This window comes from Nasonia vitripennis, unplaced genomic scaffold, assembly GCF_009193385.2.
Source record: "Nasonia vitripennis strain AsymCx unplaced genomic scaffold, Nvit_psr_1.1 unplaced0251, whole genome shotgun sequence".
Lineage (NCBI taxonomy): Eukaryota > Metazoa > Arthropoda > Insecta > Hymenoptera > Pteromalidae > Nasonia > Nasonia vitripennis.
Window position 1 is genome coordinate 845,530 of NW_022280030.1, and position 13,679 is coordinate 859,208.

The 13,679-nt window shown below is 40.7% G+C and overlaps 1 protein-coding gene across 8 annotated transcripts in view; it reads left to right on the forward strand.

The window, feature by feature from the left end:
* Positions 1-13,679, forward strand: part of LOC100116365 (dynein heavy chain, cytoplasmic) — a 631,875-nt gene that overhangs the window by 505,164 nt on the left and 113,032 nt on the right. For all 8 annotated transcript variants that reach the window (XR_004228365.2, XR_004228366.2, XM_031933441.2 and 5 more), the window contains one exon: positions 11,649-13,069. Coding sequence is in view for 6 of the 8 variants with exons in the window: in XM_031933441.2 (XP_031789301.2) it covers positions 11,649-13,069 (1,421 nt within the window). In the remaining 2 variants the exon portion in view is untranslated. The remainder of the gene's footprint in view (positions 1-11,648; positions 13,070-13,679) is intronic.

A 13,679-nucleotide genomic window follows, 5' to 3' on the forward strand; every position in this document is an offset into this window, starting at 1 on the left:
GGTTTTACTAAAAATCCCTGCTTCTTGTTTTTATGGGATAGTAGAGACAGGGTAAATCACTACGTTAAGAAAGTATGGCCAACTAGAACACATTTTGAACCAGGATCGAGGAACATTATACGTACGCCATTGATTGACCCATCAAACTATCTGCTACCACCACTTCATATCAAACTTGGCCTCGTGAAGCAGTTCGTCAAAGCTCTGGATAAAGATGGCGATTGTTTCCAGTATTTGGGAGAAAAGTTTCCCGCAATAAGTGAAGCTAAATTAAAAGAAGGTATTTTTGATGGTCCTCAAATTTGTACTCTATTTGTAGACGAAACATTTATCACAAAAATAAACGACACAGAATAAGCTGCATGGCAAAGTTTTAAAACTGTTCGTGAGAACTTTTTAGGAAATAAAAAGAGTGAGAACTATCAGGAACTAGTTGAACAAATGTTGGAGAATTTCAAAATTTGGGTTGCTTGATGAGTTATAAAATGCATTTCTTACATTCCCATCTTGATTACTTCCCTCTTAATCTAGGAGATGTCAGTTAAGAACAGAGAGAACGATTTCATCAAGATATAAGTGTAATGGAGAAACGATACCAAGGAAGATGGAATGTCAACATGATGGCAGATTTTTGCTGGACACTGAAGAGAGACATTAAAACAAATAACAAAAAGAGAAAAAGAAACCCATTGCATAGGTCATTTGAAGTAAAAAGAGTTCGTTACAAGAGAAAAAATGAGTAAAGAAAGACATCGAGAGTTACTAAGCTAGTGGAAAAAAAGCAAAATAAGAAAAAAATATAAAAGAAAGCAACTTTTCTCTGTACACAAGGAAGATATTATGTGATTAAATAAGATTTTTTACAATTTTTCGGTATCTTTTTCCATTTTTGGAAAGTTTTGATATGACATTTTAATCGGTTTAAACTGTTTCTTCTCAGTTTGACCTTGAACTGACCTTGACCCTGACGTGATGTGGCCAAACTGATTCCGGATTTGGATTCAGCGACCAAAAAAACATGAATATATAGCATTTTAATTTTTTTAACCGTTACTTCCCAATTTGACCTCGAACTGACCTTGAACCTGACGTGATCGAGTAAAACTGACCCCAGATTCAGATTCAGCGACCAAAAAAACATAAATGTATGGCATTTTTATTTCTTTTAACCATTTCTTCTCAGTTTGACCTTGAACTGATCTTGAACCTGACGAGATGGGGCCAAACTGATTCCGGATTTGGATTCAGCGACCAAAAAACATAAATATATGGCATTTTAATTTTTTTAAACCTTTTCTTCTTAATTTGACCTTCAACTGACCTTGACCCTGACGTGATGGGGCCAAACTGACCTTATATTCGAATTCAGCGACCCGAAAAACATAAAGATAGATAGGTCTGATTTCTCGCGCAGACAACTTTTTTTATTTTGTGTGCCGGTGTAATTAATAATAGCCAGTCACAAAACGGAATTTATTCTCATTTTTAGTAGGAAGAAGATAACACTAACGGTGGATGGACATGAGATCGTTTCTCAAACAACCATCAAATACTTGGGCAGCAAAAGTTGATGCTGCTCTATCACGATTGACGCCAATTGTAGGAGGGCTAACTCAGAAACGAAGGTTACTCTTTGCCAGTGTAACCACATCGATTATGCTATACGGAGCCCCAATATGGGCAGATGCAATGCGGGTGAAATCGTATGCACGAAAGTTGACTACCGTGTACAGGCAAAGTGCACTAAGAGTGGCGATCGCCTACCGTACGGTATCGGACGATGCAGTCTGCATTATAGCGAGCATGCCGCCCATTGACCTTTTAGCGTTGGAAAGAAAGGACGTATTCGAAGCTAGAAGACGAACGAATGACAAAAGCCATAAGGAGATCTAGGATGCCGCACAAAAGAAATCCATGGATAAATGGCAAACAAGATAGGACGCTAGTGGCAAGGGGCGATGGACTGATCGAAAAAATCTTAGAAAGACCATAGCGTGACTTTGTTTATGAGGTCATCGAAATAGCTCCATCCGCAATGTCAGCCGTGTGTCGAATTCACACCGACTAAACCCATCCTTTTTACGGCCAGATGAAAAACACCCAACCGTAAGGCTTTTACGCCCTCTTCTAATTGATGTGGTCGTCATCACGTCTTCTTCTTTCTGCGTCGTCCAAGCGTCTGCTTCTTTCCGCATCGCCTGGTCGTCTGCTTCGTGCGGGATCGTCCGGCCATTCTCTGGACAGCCTCAACCCCGACACGGCTCAGTGACCTTCGTCTAGCTACATTTTTATTCCGCTGTTTCGACTTGTCTTTGCCTTCTTTTCTCTTCGTCATTTTTAAACTTCTTGAGGATGGGCCTTACGTAGTTGTTAACTGCATTTCAACCATCCTCCGACGTCAACATAGTTGTCATCATTGACTCAGGTGTCACTCTGGTCTGAAGATAACACTCGAGCTCTTCTCGCTCTATTTGGTATCGCGAACAGTCACAGAGAACATGCTCCGCATCTTTTCTAGCGTCCAAACAAGCTGGACAGTTCGGACTGTCGTCTAATCCAAATCGGTGTAAATAAGCCCGGAAGCATCCGTGCCCGGTTAAAAACTGTGTGAGGTCGTAGTTGACCTCCCCATGTTCTCTTGTAGTCTAATCCTCTATTTTTGGTATAAGGCGATGTATCCATCGCCCTTTGTCATTAACATCCCATCTTGTTTGCCATTCGGCCATTGTCTTCTTTCTTGCTGCATCTCATATCTCCTTCTGAGTTTTGTCATTTGTTCTTCTTTTAGTTTGGAATACTTCCTTACTTTCCATCGCCAATAGGTCAATCGACGGCATACCAGCAATAATGCGCACCGCATCGTGCTTTGTGATCATCTGCTGAGCTATTTTTGCTGGCATTTGAATGACCGCCATCTGCGTATCGCCATATGCCTTGCGCACAGACTTTACTGCCGTTTCCACCACTGCATTTGAGTCGCTATCTTGAAACTCCTTCCGTAGCGCTTCCACGATGTCTTCCTTAGTGGTTAGAACATCAAGATCCTTTACTTCAAAGACCTCTACATCTTGTAGGGTTCTTACAGTGATACCCTCTATAGCACTTCTTGCACCGCTTGTCAAAGTTCCGTTGTCTTCCCTTCCGATGTGCGTTGTAGTTCCAAATGTTGGTCACTAACCGCCTTTTTGCGTATCCTATTTACGTTATTCCCTAGCATCTTCAGTCTTGGGTCTGCTTTCATCTTTTGCAGGATATCAGCGTAGGACTTCCCGTCGGTAGCTTTGTACTTCCCGTGTGTGTACGTGCATGCGTGCGTGACTGTGTGTGGGTGGGTGTGTGTATGTATGAGTAGAAAATGAAGGATCATTACAGTGATGATGATCACATCAACCAGTAGCGGGCAAAAGCCTTATGCCCCCCCCCCCGCCCCTCGCGAAGCATTGCTTGACGGCGGTACCGCAAGGTACAGGGGCAAAGAAGATGGAGCTAGGCACCTTTACCGACGGTCGATAAGGAGGGTGTTTTTTTACGGCTGGGTGTTTTTCACCTGTCACTCTCTCTCTCTCTCTCTCTCTCTCTCTCTCTCTCTCTCTCTCTCTCTCTCTCTCTCTCTCTCTCTCTCTCTCTCTCTCTCTCTCTCTCTCTCTCTCTCTCTCTCTCTCTCTCTCTCTCTCTCTCCGTCATTACCACCGACGCCGAGCTGGATAATTTTTTAGCTCGGATCCCGCTCGCCGTAAACATCACTCCACAATGAAGCTGCCACACATACATTTCATCCCACCACGTCCGCCATCAAGCTCATCCGCCGTGTCTTCATCGGGTTCTAAGGTATCTCTGTCTGAAGGTCTAAGGGTCTGTCATTTTAATGCTAACTCTCTCACGGGTCACATTGAGATGATCAGGCTCTTTTTATCCACTCGCTCTTTATTCCACGTAATAGCTGTTACTGAGACCTGGCTAAGCGAGAAGGTGACATCCAGCCCTTCGCTGGATGATTACCTGCTCTACAGACGAGACAGAAACAGAAACGGTGGAGGTGTGGCCCTCTATATACACAAATCTCTGACGGTTAGTGTTATTTCAACATCCGACGGTGAATGGTCCGGCAAGCCAGGCAAGCCTGAATACCTCTTTTGTGAGATATCGGCCAAGGGAGTTTCTCCCATCTTCGTGGGGGTTGTGTATCGTCCACCTCATGCTCCTTTTTTCCAAGGCTCTAACTTTATTAACGAACTAACAACTCACATGCACAACTACTCCACGAAGGTTACAATGGGGGACTTTAACTCTGACCAACTATCCTCATCTGAAGATGCCAATTTCATCAGGGCCTTCATTGATGAGAACTCTCTTTCGTCCGTTCCCTATGGTGCCACACACCATAAACAGGGTTCTGACACCTGGCTTGATCTGTGCCTAATCGACGAGCAGGATCGCCTGCAGTCATACTGGAAGACCTGACTGATACCTTTCATCAACGGACACGACCTTATCACGGCCACTCTCGACGTACAGATTCCACGCTACGTACCAAATACATACTCATACAGAAACTTTAAAGGAATCAGCGCTGAGAAGCTGAGAGACTTTCTTAGCGAATGTGGCTGGTCATCTCTCACCACCTCATCACTTGACGACTGCATATCTTTACTCAACGCTAACCTCACTAACGCCATCAACCACCTCGCTCCATTGCGGACTGTGACACCAGGACGACAACGTCACCCGTGGTACACTGCGGCTCTTCGTGGCCTTGTATCCGAGAGCAATAGACTTTACAGGCGTTTCAGGGACTCCAGGCTCGAATCAGATCGACGCGTTTACAGATTAGCTAGAGACTATACTACATAAACGCATTACCCTCAACAGCTAACACTTTCATTAACATAGGGGGTGCCCAGGTCAGCTTTGAATCTTCCGTGCGTAATCTGGGATTGGTGCTCGACTCTAAGCTTACGTGGAGGGAGCATATTACACAAGTGTGTAAGCGTGCTCACACACCAATGTACAGGCTTTACTTTTTCAGGAAAAGCACCAATCTCAGGTTGCGCAAGCACTTAGTGCAGGCCCTCCTGTTTCCTCTTATAGACTACTGTTCCCTCGTATACTGTGACCTGACGCAGGAACTCGACCTAAAACTTCAGAGGCTCGTGAATACAGGAATTCGGTACATCTATGGTAGTATATAGATAATAGTAAGAAGAGATGAGCACATCTCCCCATACAGGCGGGAGTTGCAGTGGCTAACCACTGCCGGACGCAGGAAGTATTTCACTGTTTGTTTCCTAAGAAAAATGTTTAACACAGCCGTACCATCATACGTACTGGCATACTTTGACTTCCGCGTGACACTTCGGCCTGTTAGGGGGGAGGTGATACCTCTGGATATTCCAACATTCGCGACGGAGACGCTGAGGAACTCGTTTCATATCAGCGCCTCACACCTGGACATCATGGAACAACCTACCATCTTACATTCGTAACACTACATCTGTCTCAGGTTTCAAGAGACTAGCTAAAGAGCACTTTCTTGAGCTTGAAAACACAAACACTTGAATCGCTTGTACACATTCACTCAAACGCACACACACACACGCTTGTACACATTCACGCAAACGCACACACTCACACACTCTCGCTTGACCCATCTTCACATTATCATACTATCACAATACACATTTTTGCTGTACTACTATTGCTGCTGTATACAATTTATCGTACAACATATTGTACGTCAAATAAATCTAATAAATCTAATAAAAAAAAAAAAATCTCTCTCTCTCTCTCTTTCTCTCTACTCTTGTCGACCTCTTGTCTTGTTGCGACTGGACAGCCGTGAATTCCATTGAAACCGATCTGGAGGGCGCTTTAAGTGCCCTTAACAATAATCTAAAATTAGCTATTGATGAATTGACGCCGTTGAAAACGGTTTGCCCGCGTAAAAAGTATGCTCCATGGTCTGGACCAGGGTTGAGGATTCTGATCGATAAACGCAATGCAACACTAAGGCGCTATGAACGCACGGGGAGAGCGGAGATTTTCGATGAGGTTCTTCGACTCACCAATGAGGTCGACATGCATTCTGCTCAAGAGCGTGAATCCTTAATTCGACAACAACTCTCAGACGCTCTAGATGAGAACAGAAATATTTTGAAGGTAATGTGTCATCTCGGCCTCCTACCTGGGCGTAAGGAAGAGGAGTTTTTCGGTTTCACGCCGGGTGAGCTGAATGAGCACTTCGCGGGAATAGCGGCATCACCCCTCGAAAACATAGACAATGCAATGGACATGTGTGCTCACGTAGACGAGGCTCGATGTCGCTCGGGTGTTCCGGGTTACCTCGTGTGTTCACGATAGCAATTCGGAGTTTCGGGTTTCGGTTCGTCCACCAAATCGTGACGTGGGCTCACGAGACGATTTCGTTGGCGTAGGTCTACCCCTCGCTGTTCCTTGTAGTAACGTGTGCGCACTATACTACCTGGAGTGGAGCTCGAGTAGAACTGCCCGTTGCGCCGCGCGATCCGCCTTATAAAGGCGCGCGGCGCGGATGTGTATAGGTGCGTTCACGGCGCACCGCCTGGCGCGTCGTCGCTGAGTTGGTCGCCGGCTGCCGCGCTCCGTGCTCGTGCGGACTCGCCCTGTGGATGTTGCGCGCGCGCGTTCAATTCGCGTCGTGCGGATTCGCCTTTCAGAGCAGCGAGTGATAAGTCTGCGAGTGCTTCGGGTGAGGTTGAACTTGCAATTTTCTATGCTGCGGCCGTTACGCAGCATGTGGAAAAAGGCGAGTGCAGGCGATTAAACTCTCAGGCGGCGTTGTAACACGGAAATCCACAGAATCGCGACGACAGAGGTGCGTCGCGAGAAAGCGCTGTTAGTTCGATGAATAACGCGCGTCATGGTAGTCTTAGAGGAGAGTTTGGGGGCGATTGTTACGCGTGCAAGAGGGTAGGTCACCAAGCGTCGGAGTGCCCAGAAGTCGTGTGCTATGTGTACCGCCAAAAAGGACATATGAGTCGCCGGTGTCCGAGCCGGGTGACAGCGCCGCATTCTGAGGCTTCGAACCGACCTCAGGTGCGTTGTCAAGGCTGCGATAAGCTTGGCGTGACCGTGAAGTCGTGCCCGAATTGCTCGCATTATTTTCGGTCAAATTCGGGAAACTTCTCGGACGGGGGGCAGCGATAAACACATAAAGTAGTGGCGATAGGGAGTGTAGCGAAGACGTAGTAGTGGAGCGGGATGAGCAGAGAGGAGAGAAGATCGTGCGTTTGAATGTGAAGAAGCAATCAGCTGATCCTTCGCCTGCATCCAAAACGGAATCGGAGCAGCCGAAGCAACGTGGTTTTTAAAGAAATGAGTTTAGGCGCGAAGCGGAAAATACGTGGAAACAATGGGAGGGGAGAGAAAGGGGTAGAGTTGTGTGTGAACGGTATGAAGGAGGAGAGGAGTGGGATAGGGTTTCTCGGAGTTTCGACGGTGAACGTCGAAGTTCTAAGAAACGGTGATTTGCGCCTGATTAATTTGCAGGTCATCGTGAGAATGGGAGCTCAGAGGACAGCAGTGAAATCATGGAGAGCAGCGGATCGGAGCAGCACGCAGAGAGATTCGCCAGGAAGAAGATGGAAGGTCGCGGTGGAAGAAGACACATTTAGAGAGAGAGAGAGAGAGAGAGAGAGAGAGAGAGAGAGAGAGAGAGAGAGAGAGAGCTGACATTTACGACTACTCGTTTCAGAGATTAAAAGCACAATAAAAATTTTTGATTATCATTGGGCTTGCAATGTCAGCAACAAAACGCTGTAAGCGTGTCAGTGCATAAGGCAACAATAATTATATTATTCTAAAAAAACAAAAAATTATTAATATTGTTTGTTTGTGAGAGTCGGAGGAGAAAAGAGCATCATGTAGAGAAGAGGAGTTTTGGAGAAACAGCAGAGCAACGAGAAACCGTCGAGTGTTCCAGGAAAGGAGTCGAGGGGAGCAGATTCGAGGAATGCGTGATCGCAGGCGCGAATTTGTGACTCTGCTGCAACAGAGAAGCGATGTTGTTCGCTAGTCTGTTTTCAGACTCGCAGCAGACTCCTGAGGCTCGTCGATACCGTCGCAGTTGGGGAGAAGCGCAGTGATTGGTGGAGATAGAGCGAGCGGGTCCGAGCGCGCGAGTAATCGGAACGTTTTAATAAATAATAGTGTCGCGGATTCGGGGCCGTGAAGCAATAGAGGAAAATTCGCCTTGCGGGTTTTGCCACGTCACATATTCACTTATACCTTTGGGCTCTTTACGGCTTTGCTTACCTGCAAACAAAAGAAGACATTTCATGAATTTTCATAGGAATGTAATAAAAAGGTTATTTTATCCTTGCTAATGATAAAACTGTATGCCTATCTTTTTTTGGTGACTGTGTTGAATCTTGAAGTTGAAATTGTAGAAAATTACCAGTTTAACTTCTAAATGTTATCAAGTAGGATATTGTGAAAAAACGAATATCTAAATAAGTCAATTTTTTTACAAACTATAAGCTCTATCAAAAGAATGATAAAGGCATTTTTAAATGTTAATACCACATGGATATGCATGTGGAATCCATGTCAATCCATGTAGATATCCACGTGGATAATCCACATGGATATCCAGCCAGATATTTTCATCAGGGTTGAAGGTCTAACTTCTTACTGGATTCATCCTGAGAAGTTTTTGCAAAGAATATTCTTATCCTCTTCTTTTTTCTTCCCCGAGAGTACATTTTGCCAATTTGCGTACTCGCACACTTGTCTTTAGAACTCCACGTGCACACATTTCATTATAATACTTCTAGCACTAGACTGTTTATAAAACTTTCACAATATAACATAACAAAATCACTCTACTGCTCTGCTTTTACAAATAGCACTACACTTTTTTTCTTTTTTAGGGTGATTTCTATAACCCAAAGATACTACACTCATTTTCACATATTCGAATAAAATTTATTGAAATATGAGCTGATTTTATGTATTTAGTCATCAGCTGTGTTTACTCAGTGTAAAACACATCCTAGGACTGTATCAGCTATGTTTTGTAATATTTGCTGTCTGCTAGCAGAACGGTCGCTCTGTCCTTCTCCGACACATTGATTCTAGCCTTCCTACAGGTGGCGCGCGGGCGCGCGATATTTGAATTCAAATACATGTCCCTACGTTTCGATCGAAGCCTATATAAGAAGCGAAACTACAAATTCATTTCGGAAAACACAAAAAAATCTAATGAATACGCTCAAGTTTATTTACTAAAATACATACGCCGAGTATTATATACGTATATACTACGGTAAAAAACTAGTATTTTTCACATTTACAATGAAAATTTCTTTGAGATTGAATTTCTAAAACTTAAATTAAAAATTATCAAAATTAAAATCAAGTCGTATTAGACAAAAAATGAAAACTACGCAATTTTACGAAAAAATGGTAAAAATTTTGTTTTAGTATTTTGCTTATAACTTTGCGGGAATTTTTTTTTTGATAAACGGGTTTCAGGAGCGTGTTCTACGGAAAATTTCCTGTCAAAATGAGCAATAAAAAAATCTATTTTTTCGAAGTTTAAAGTTGTTGTGTCCCCTTAACTTACTTCACTACCGCAAGATATCTGTGACACCTGCGTGTCCCATGGTTTGGTCTTAGCTAGCACACTCTCGCTCATGCAAATTTCACACCCATGCTTGCCCATCTCCACAAATTTTCCCATTATACCTTACAACTATGGCCGTGTGTGAATTCTACAGATACTTCGCGCCATTTTCCGAAAGGTACTGTACATTATTGAGATCCACTATTATTCCGAAGGTTTACAATTGCTCGATTACTACTCGATGAAACACCACAAATTTAACCGCTCTTAAAGTAACACGAAACTAAACTACAAAGAAAGTTACAAAACGGTAGCCGCTCTTAAGATAACCTAATCAAACGAAATATATTAATTTTTCATGAAACTGAACCGGGGAGCTGCAAAAACAATGCGAATCATATTCATCAGTGTGTCATCTATCATTGAAAAGCATTACTTAAGTGCTGGTACAGTAAAATACATCTTTTATACACAAAATTCGATCCTCCGGAATCAGTAAAATTTCCCTGATTCGGGACCATCTGCCGTTGCCCTCAAAACACATTTTTAATAAATGCGTTATAGTTAATTTTGGCTTTGAATTTGGTGTACTAAAAGGTTTATTTGAATTGTTGATACCCTAAATAATAGATAAAACTTCTCCCTCTAACGATTCATGACTGCACTTAAAAAAAAAACGTTGATCTTTCGTCCGTGTCCCACTATAGATCCCGAATTCTATTTTGTCCCACTGCTGGTGCTTTTATCTTATAATTCTTTTATATTATATCATAATTATATAACCTTCGATAATCATGATTCTATTAAAAGTTCAACACTTACTTTTCGTAAATGTTGAACTTTTAAAAGAACATGTACTAATCATTGAAAAATCAACATGAAAATAACGCACATGTGTAACTGAAAATCTTGTTTTTCACAACTTAGTAAAAAAAATACAGAAAAAATAAGCCTAGGTAGGATAAAATCCATTTAATAGAAGCTGAGATCTAAGCAATGCGGTTTTTGGTTATACAGAGTATACAGGGGAGAAAGAAAAATTTTGAAACCTGATATCTTTGGAGCTAACTGGTTTTATGAACGGCCCAAAGAAAAAAAAAACAAGGTGCTATATTATTCTGACTAAATCCAAAATTGGAACTTGATTATTGCCTTTTTACTCCAGTTTTCGCGTCATGTGGATAAACAACTTTTTTCATTTTTTTATGTTTTTCTCAGGATCTGCCCCATGAAATGACTCAAAATTAGAGTGATGTATAGTTCTAATAACCTTAAATTATCATGTTCTTTTAGCAGGGTTTAATGTTTAGTTTTCAAGTAGAAACGATACAAAAATTGCGCTTTCTAGTGTACAATAAAAGAATGACGAACGATAATATAAATTTTCCGCGGTAAAAAGATAGGTAGCCTCTTTCAGGCATATATTTAGCAATTACCTAAAATCAACTTTTCCAATAACTTTATTTGAAAAAAAACTAAAACCCTTAAACTAATAAACTACTTTAAGAAAAAACGCATCCACAAAATGTAAGAACGTACTGTTTTCTCACTAAGAAGAAGTTATGATAAAGGGATATACGAACACACATATACACACACACACATATATATATATATATATACGGAAAATTTTCAAAAACACTATTATTTGACTAAAAATGCATTAAAACACACTTCCTTCATGTTTTTACACAAACTCCAAAATTTACTATTACAAGGCTTCCTTAGGAAGAAAGCAAAAATATAGCTGTGCATGAGCTAGCTGTCGTTAATGCTTTTTAATTAATTAATATTAACATGACTTTTTTGTTATTACTTTGACGTGCTATCGGCCAGGAAGTGACATATTTCCGCCTGCACAGTGGTTTCCGACCGCTGTAGCACAAAATCTCATACGCACCACGGCCGGGAATAAAGAATGCTTAGTTCGCATATATGCCATACACGTGCAATCTTTGTTTTTCTGGCCTTGGTACCATAATATACTGCAATATACTGTATCCTTGAAATAACTGATTTTAAAGTCTTAAATTTTTTTTTTTTGCAGTATCGGCAGAATTTATTTACAACATGGTGTCAGCATTTGCATAGTGCTAATCTTCAGTTTCGACCAGATATTGCTCGTACAGAATACTTATCGAATCCCGACGAACGTTTAAGATGGCAAGCTCATGCGTTACCCGCAGATGAATTATGTACTGAAAATGCTATAATGTTGAAACGTTTCAATAGATACCCTTTGATTATAGATCCTTCTGGACAAGCTACAGAGTTTTTAATTAATGAATATAAAGATAGAAAAATTACAAAAACTAGTTTTCTTGATGATTCATTTAGGAAAAATTTAGAGAGTGCATTAAGATTCGGAAATCCGTTGCTTGTACAAGATGTTGAAAATTATGACCCTATTCTGAATCCCGTTTTGAATAGAGAATTAAGACGTACAGGTGGTCGAGTACTTATAACACTTGGAGATCAAGATATTGATTTATCACCATCATTTGTAATATTTTTATCAACAAGAGACCCAACCGTTGAATTCCTTCCTGACATTTGTTCACGTGTTACGTTTGTTAACTTTACTGTAACTCGTAGTTCTCTACAAAGTCAATGTTTGAATCAAGTTCTTAAAACCGAACGACCTGATATTGATGAGAAACGCTCTGATTTATTAAAGTTACAAGGAGAATTTCATTTACGCCTAAGACAGCTTGAAAAATCTCTATTACAAGCTCTTAATGATGCCAAAGGTAAAATATTAGATGATGATTCTGTTATAACTACACTTGAAACATTAAAGCAAGAAGCTGCAGATATTAGCAAAAAAGTTGAAGAAACTGATAAGGTTATAGCAGAAATAGAAACTGTTTCTCAACAATATTTACCTTTGTCACAAGCATGTTCAAATATATATTTCACAATGGACAGTTTGAATCAAATACATTTTCTATATCAATACTCTTTAAAAATGTTTCTAGATATTTTCACATCTGTTTTAACAAGAAATTCAAAATTATCTGGAGTATCGGATTATGTCCAACGTTTATCGTTCATAACAAACGATCTTTTTTCAGTTTGCTATGAAAGAGTTGCAAGGGGAATGTTGCATAACGATCGACTTACTTTTGCTTTACTGTTATGCCGAATTCATCTCAAGGGAATAGCATCGGGAGTTACTTATGATAATGAATTTACATTCTTTTTACGAGGAAAAGAAGGGGTTTTGAACGTACGCATTCCTCATATTCCAAATTTAAGTTCCGAACAACAAGAAGCATTAGTGCGCTTAAGTACTAGATTACCAGCATTTCGAAAACTGACTGATTTGATTCAAAATAATTCTGAATTTAATTCATGGCTACAGTCTCCTACGCCAGAGACATGTGTACCTAAACTTTGGGAAGAAGAAAAACCTTGTTCTTTAATTGGAACAGCCATGAATCAACTATTAATAATTCAAACATTCAGGTAAGCAAATATTGATTTGTTTTATTTAAGTTGTGTGTATTAAATATAGCGAGTTTCACTTTTTAACAAGTGAAGCTTTGTGTAAATGCCAAGAAACAGGAAAAACATGTTGGAAATGGGTTTAAGAAACTTTTAACTAAAAATTGTGTTTTTAGAACATGCCCGTATGTATGAATGTATGGGTATGCGCGTACTTTTTTGCAGGTATACCCCACTGGTTCTATTGTTGAGAAACTTCTATTGATACTGCAATAGTTAAAATATATGCCCTTTTTATTGAAGCAGATTCAATCTTTATTTAGATAATTGTGTACAGTATTTACATATTTATGAAGATAAGCTACAATTTTTCATGTAATCCATTAAGATTTTACATAGACGGCAAGTCGGTTTATGCAGTATAACACTTGCAGATAGCAATAGCTATAGCTTTCCTTCCGGAAGTCATTAATGAGATATTCTTCTTATGTGCCCTTTTTATTTTCGGTTTATTCGTAGAATATACTTTGTTAAAGAATGCAGATAAACTTAAAAAAAAGATGATGATGAGGCATTTCATTTCTATAATTCTATTTAGTCTTATTATTTACGAAAAGTTCCGCACCCACAT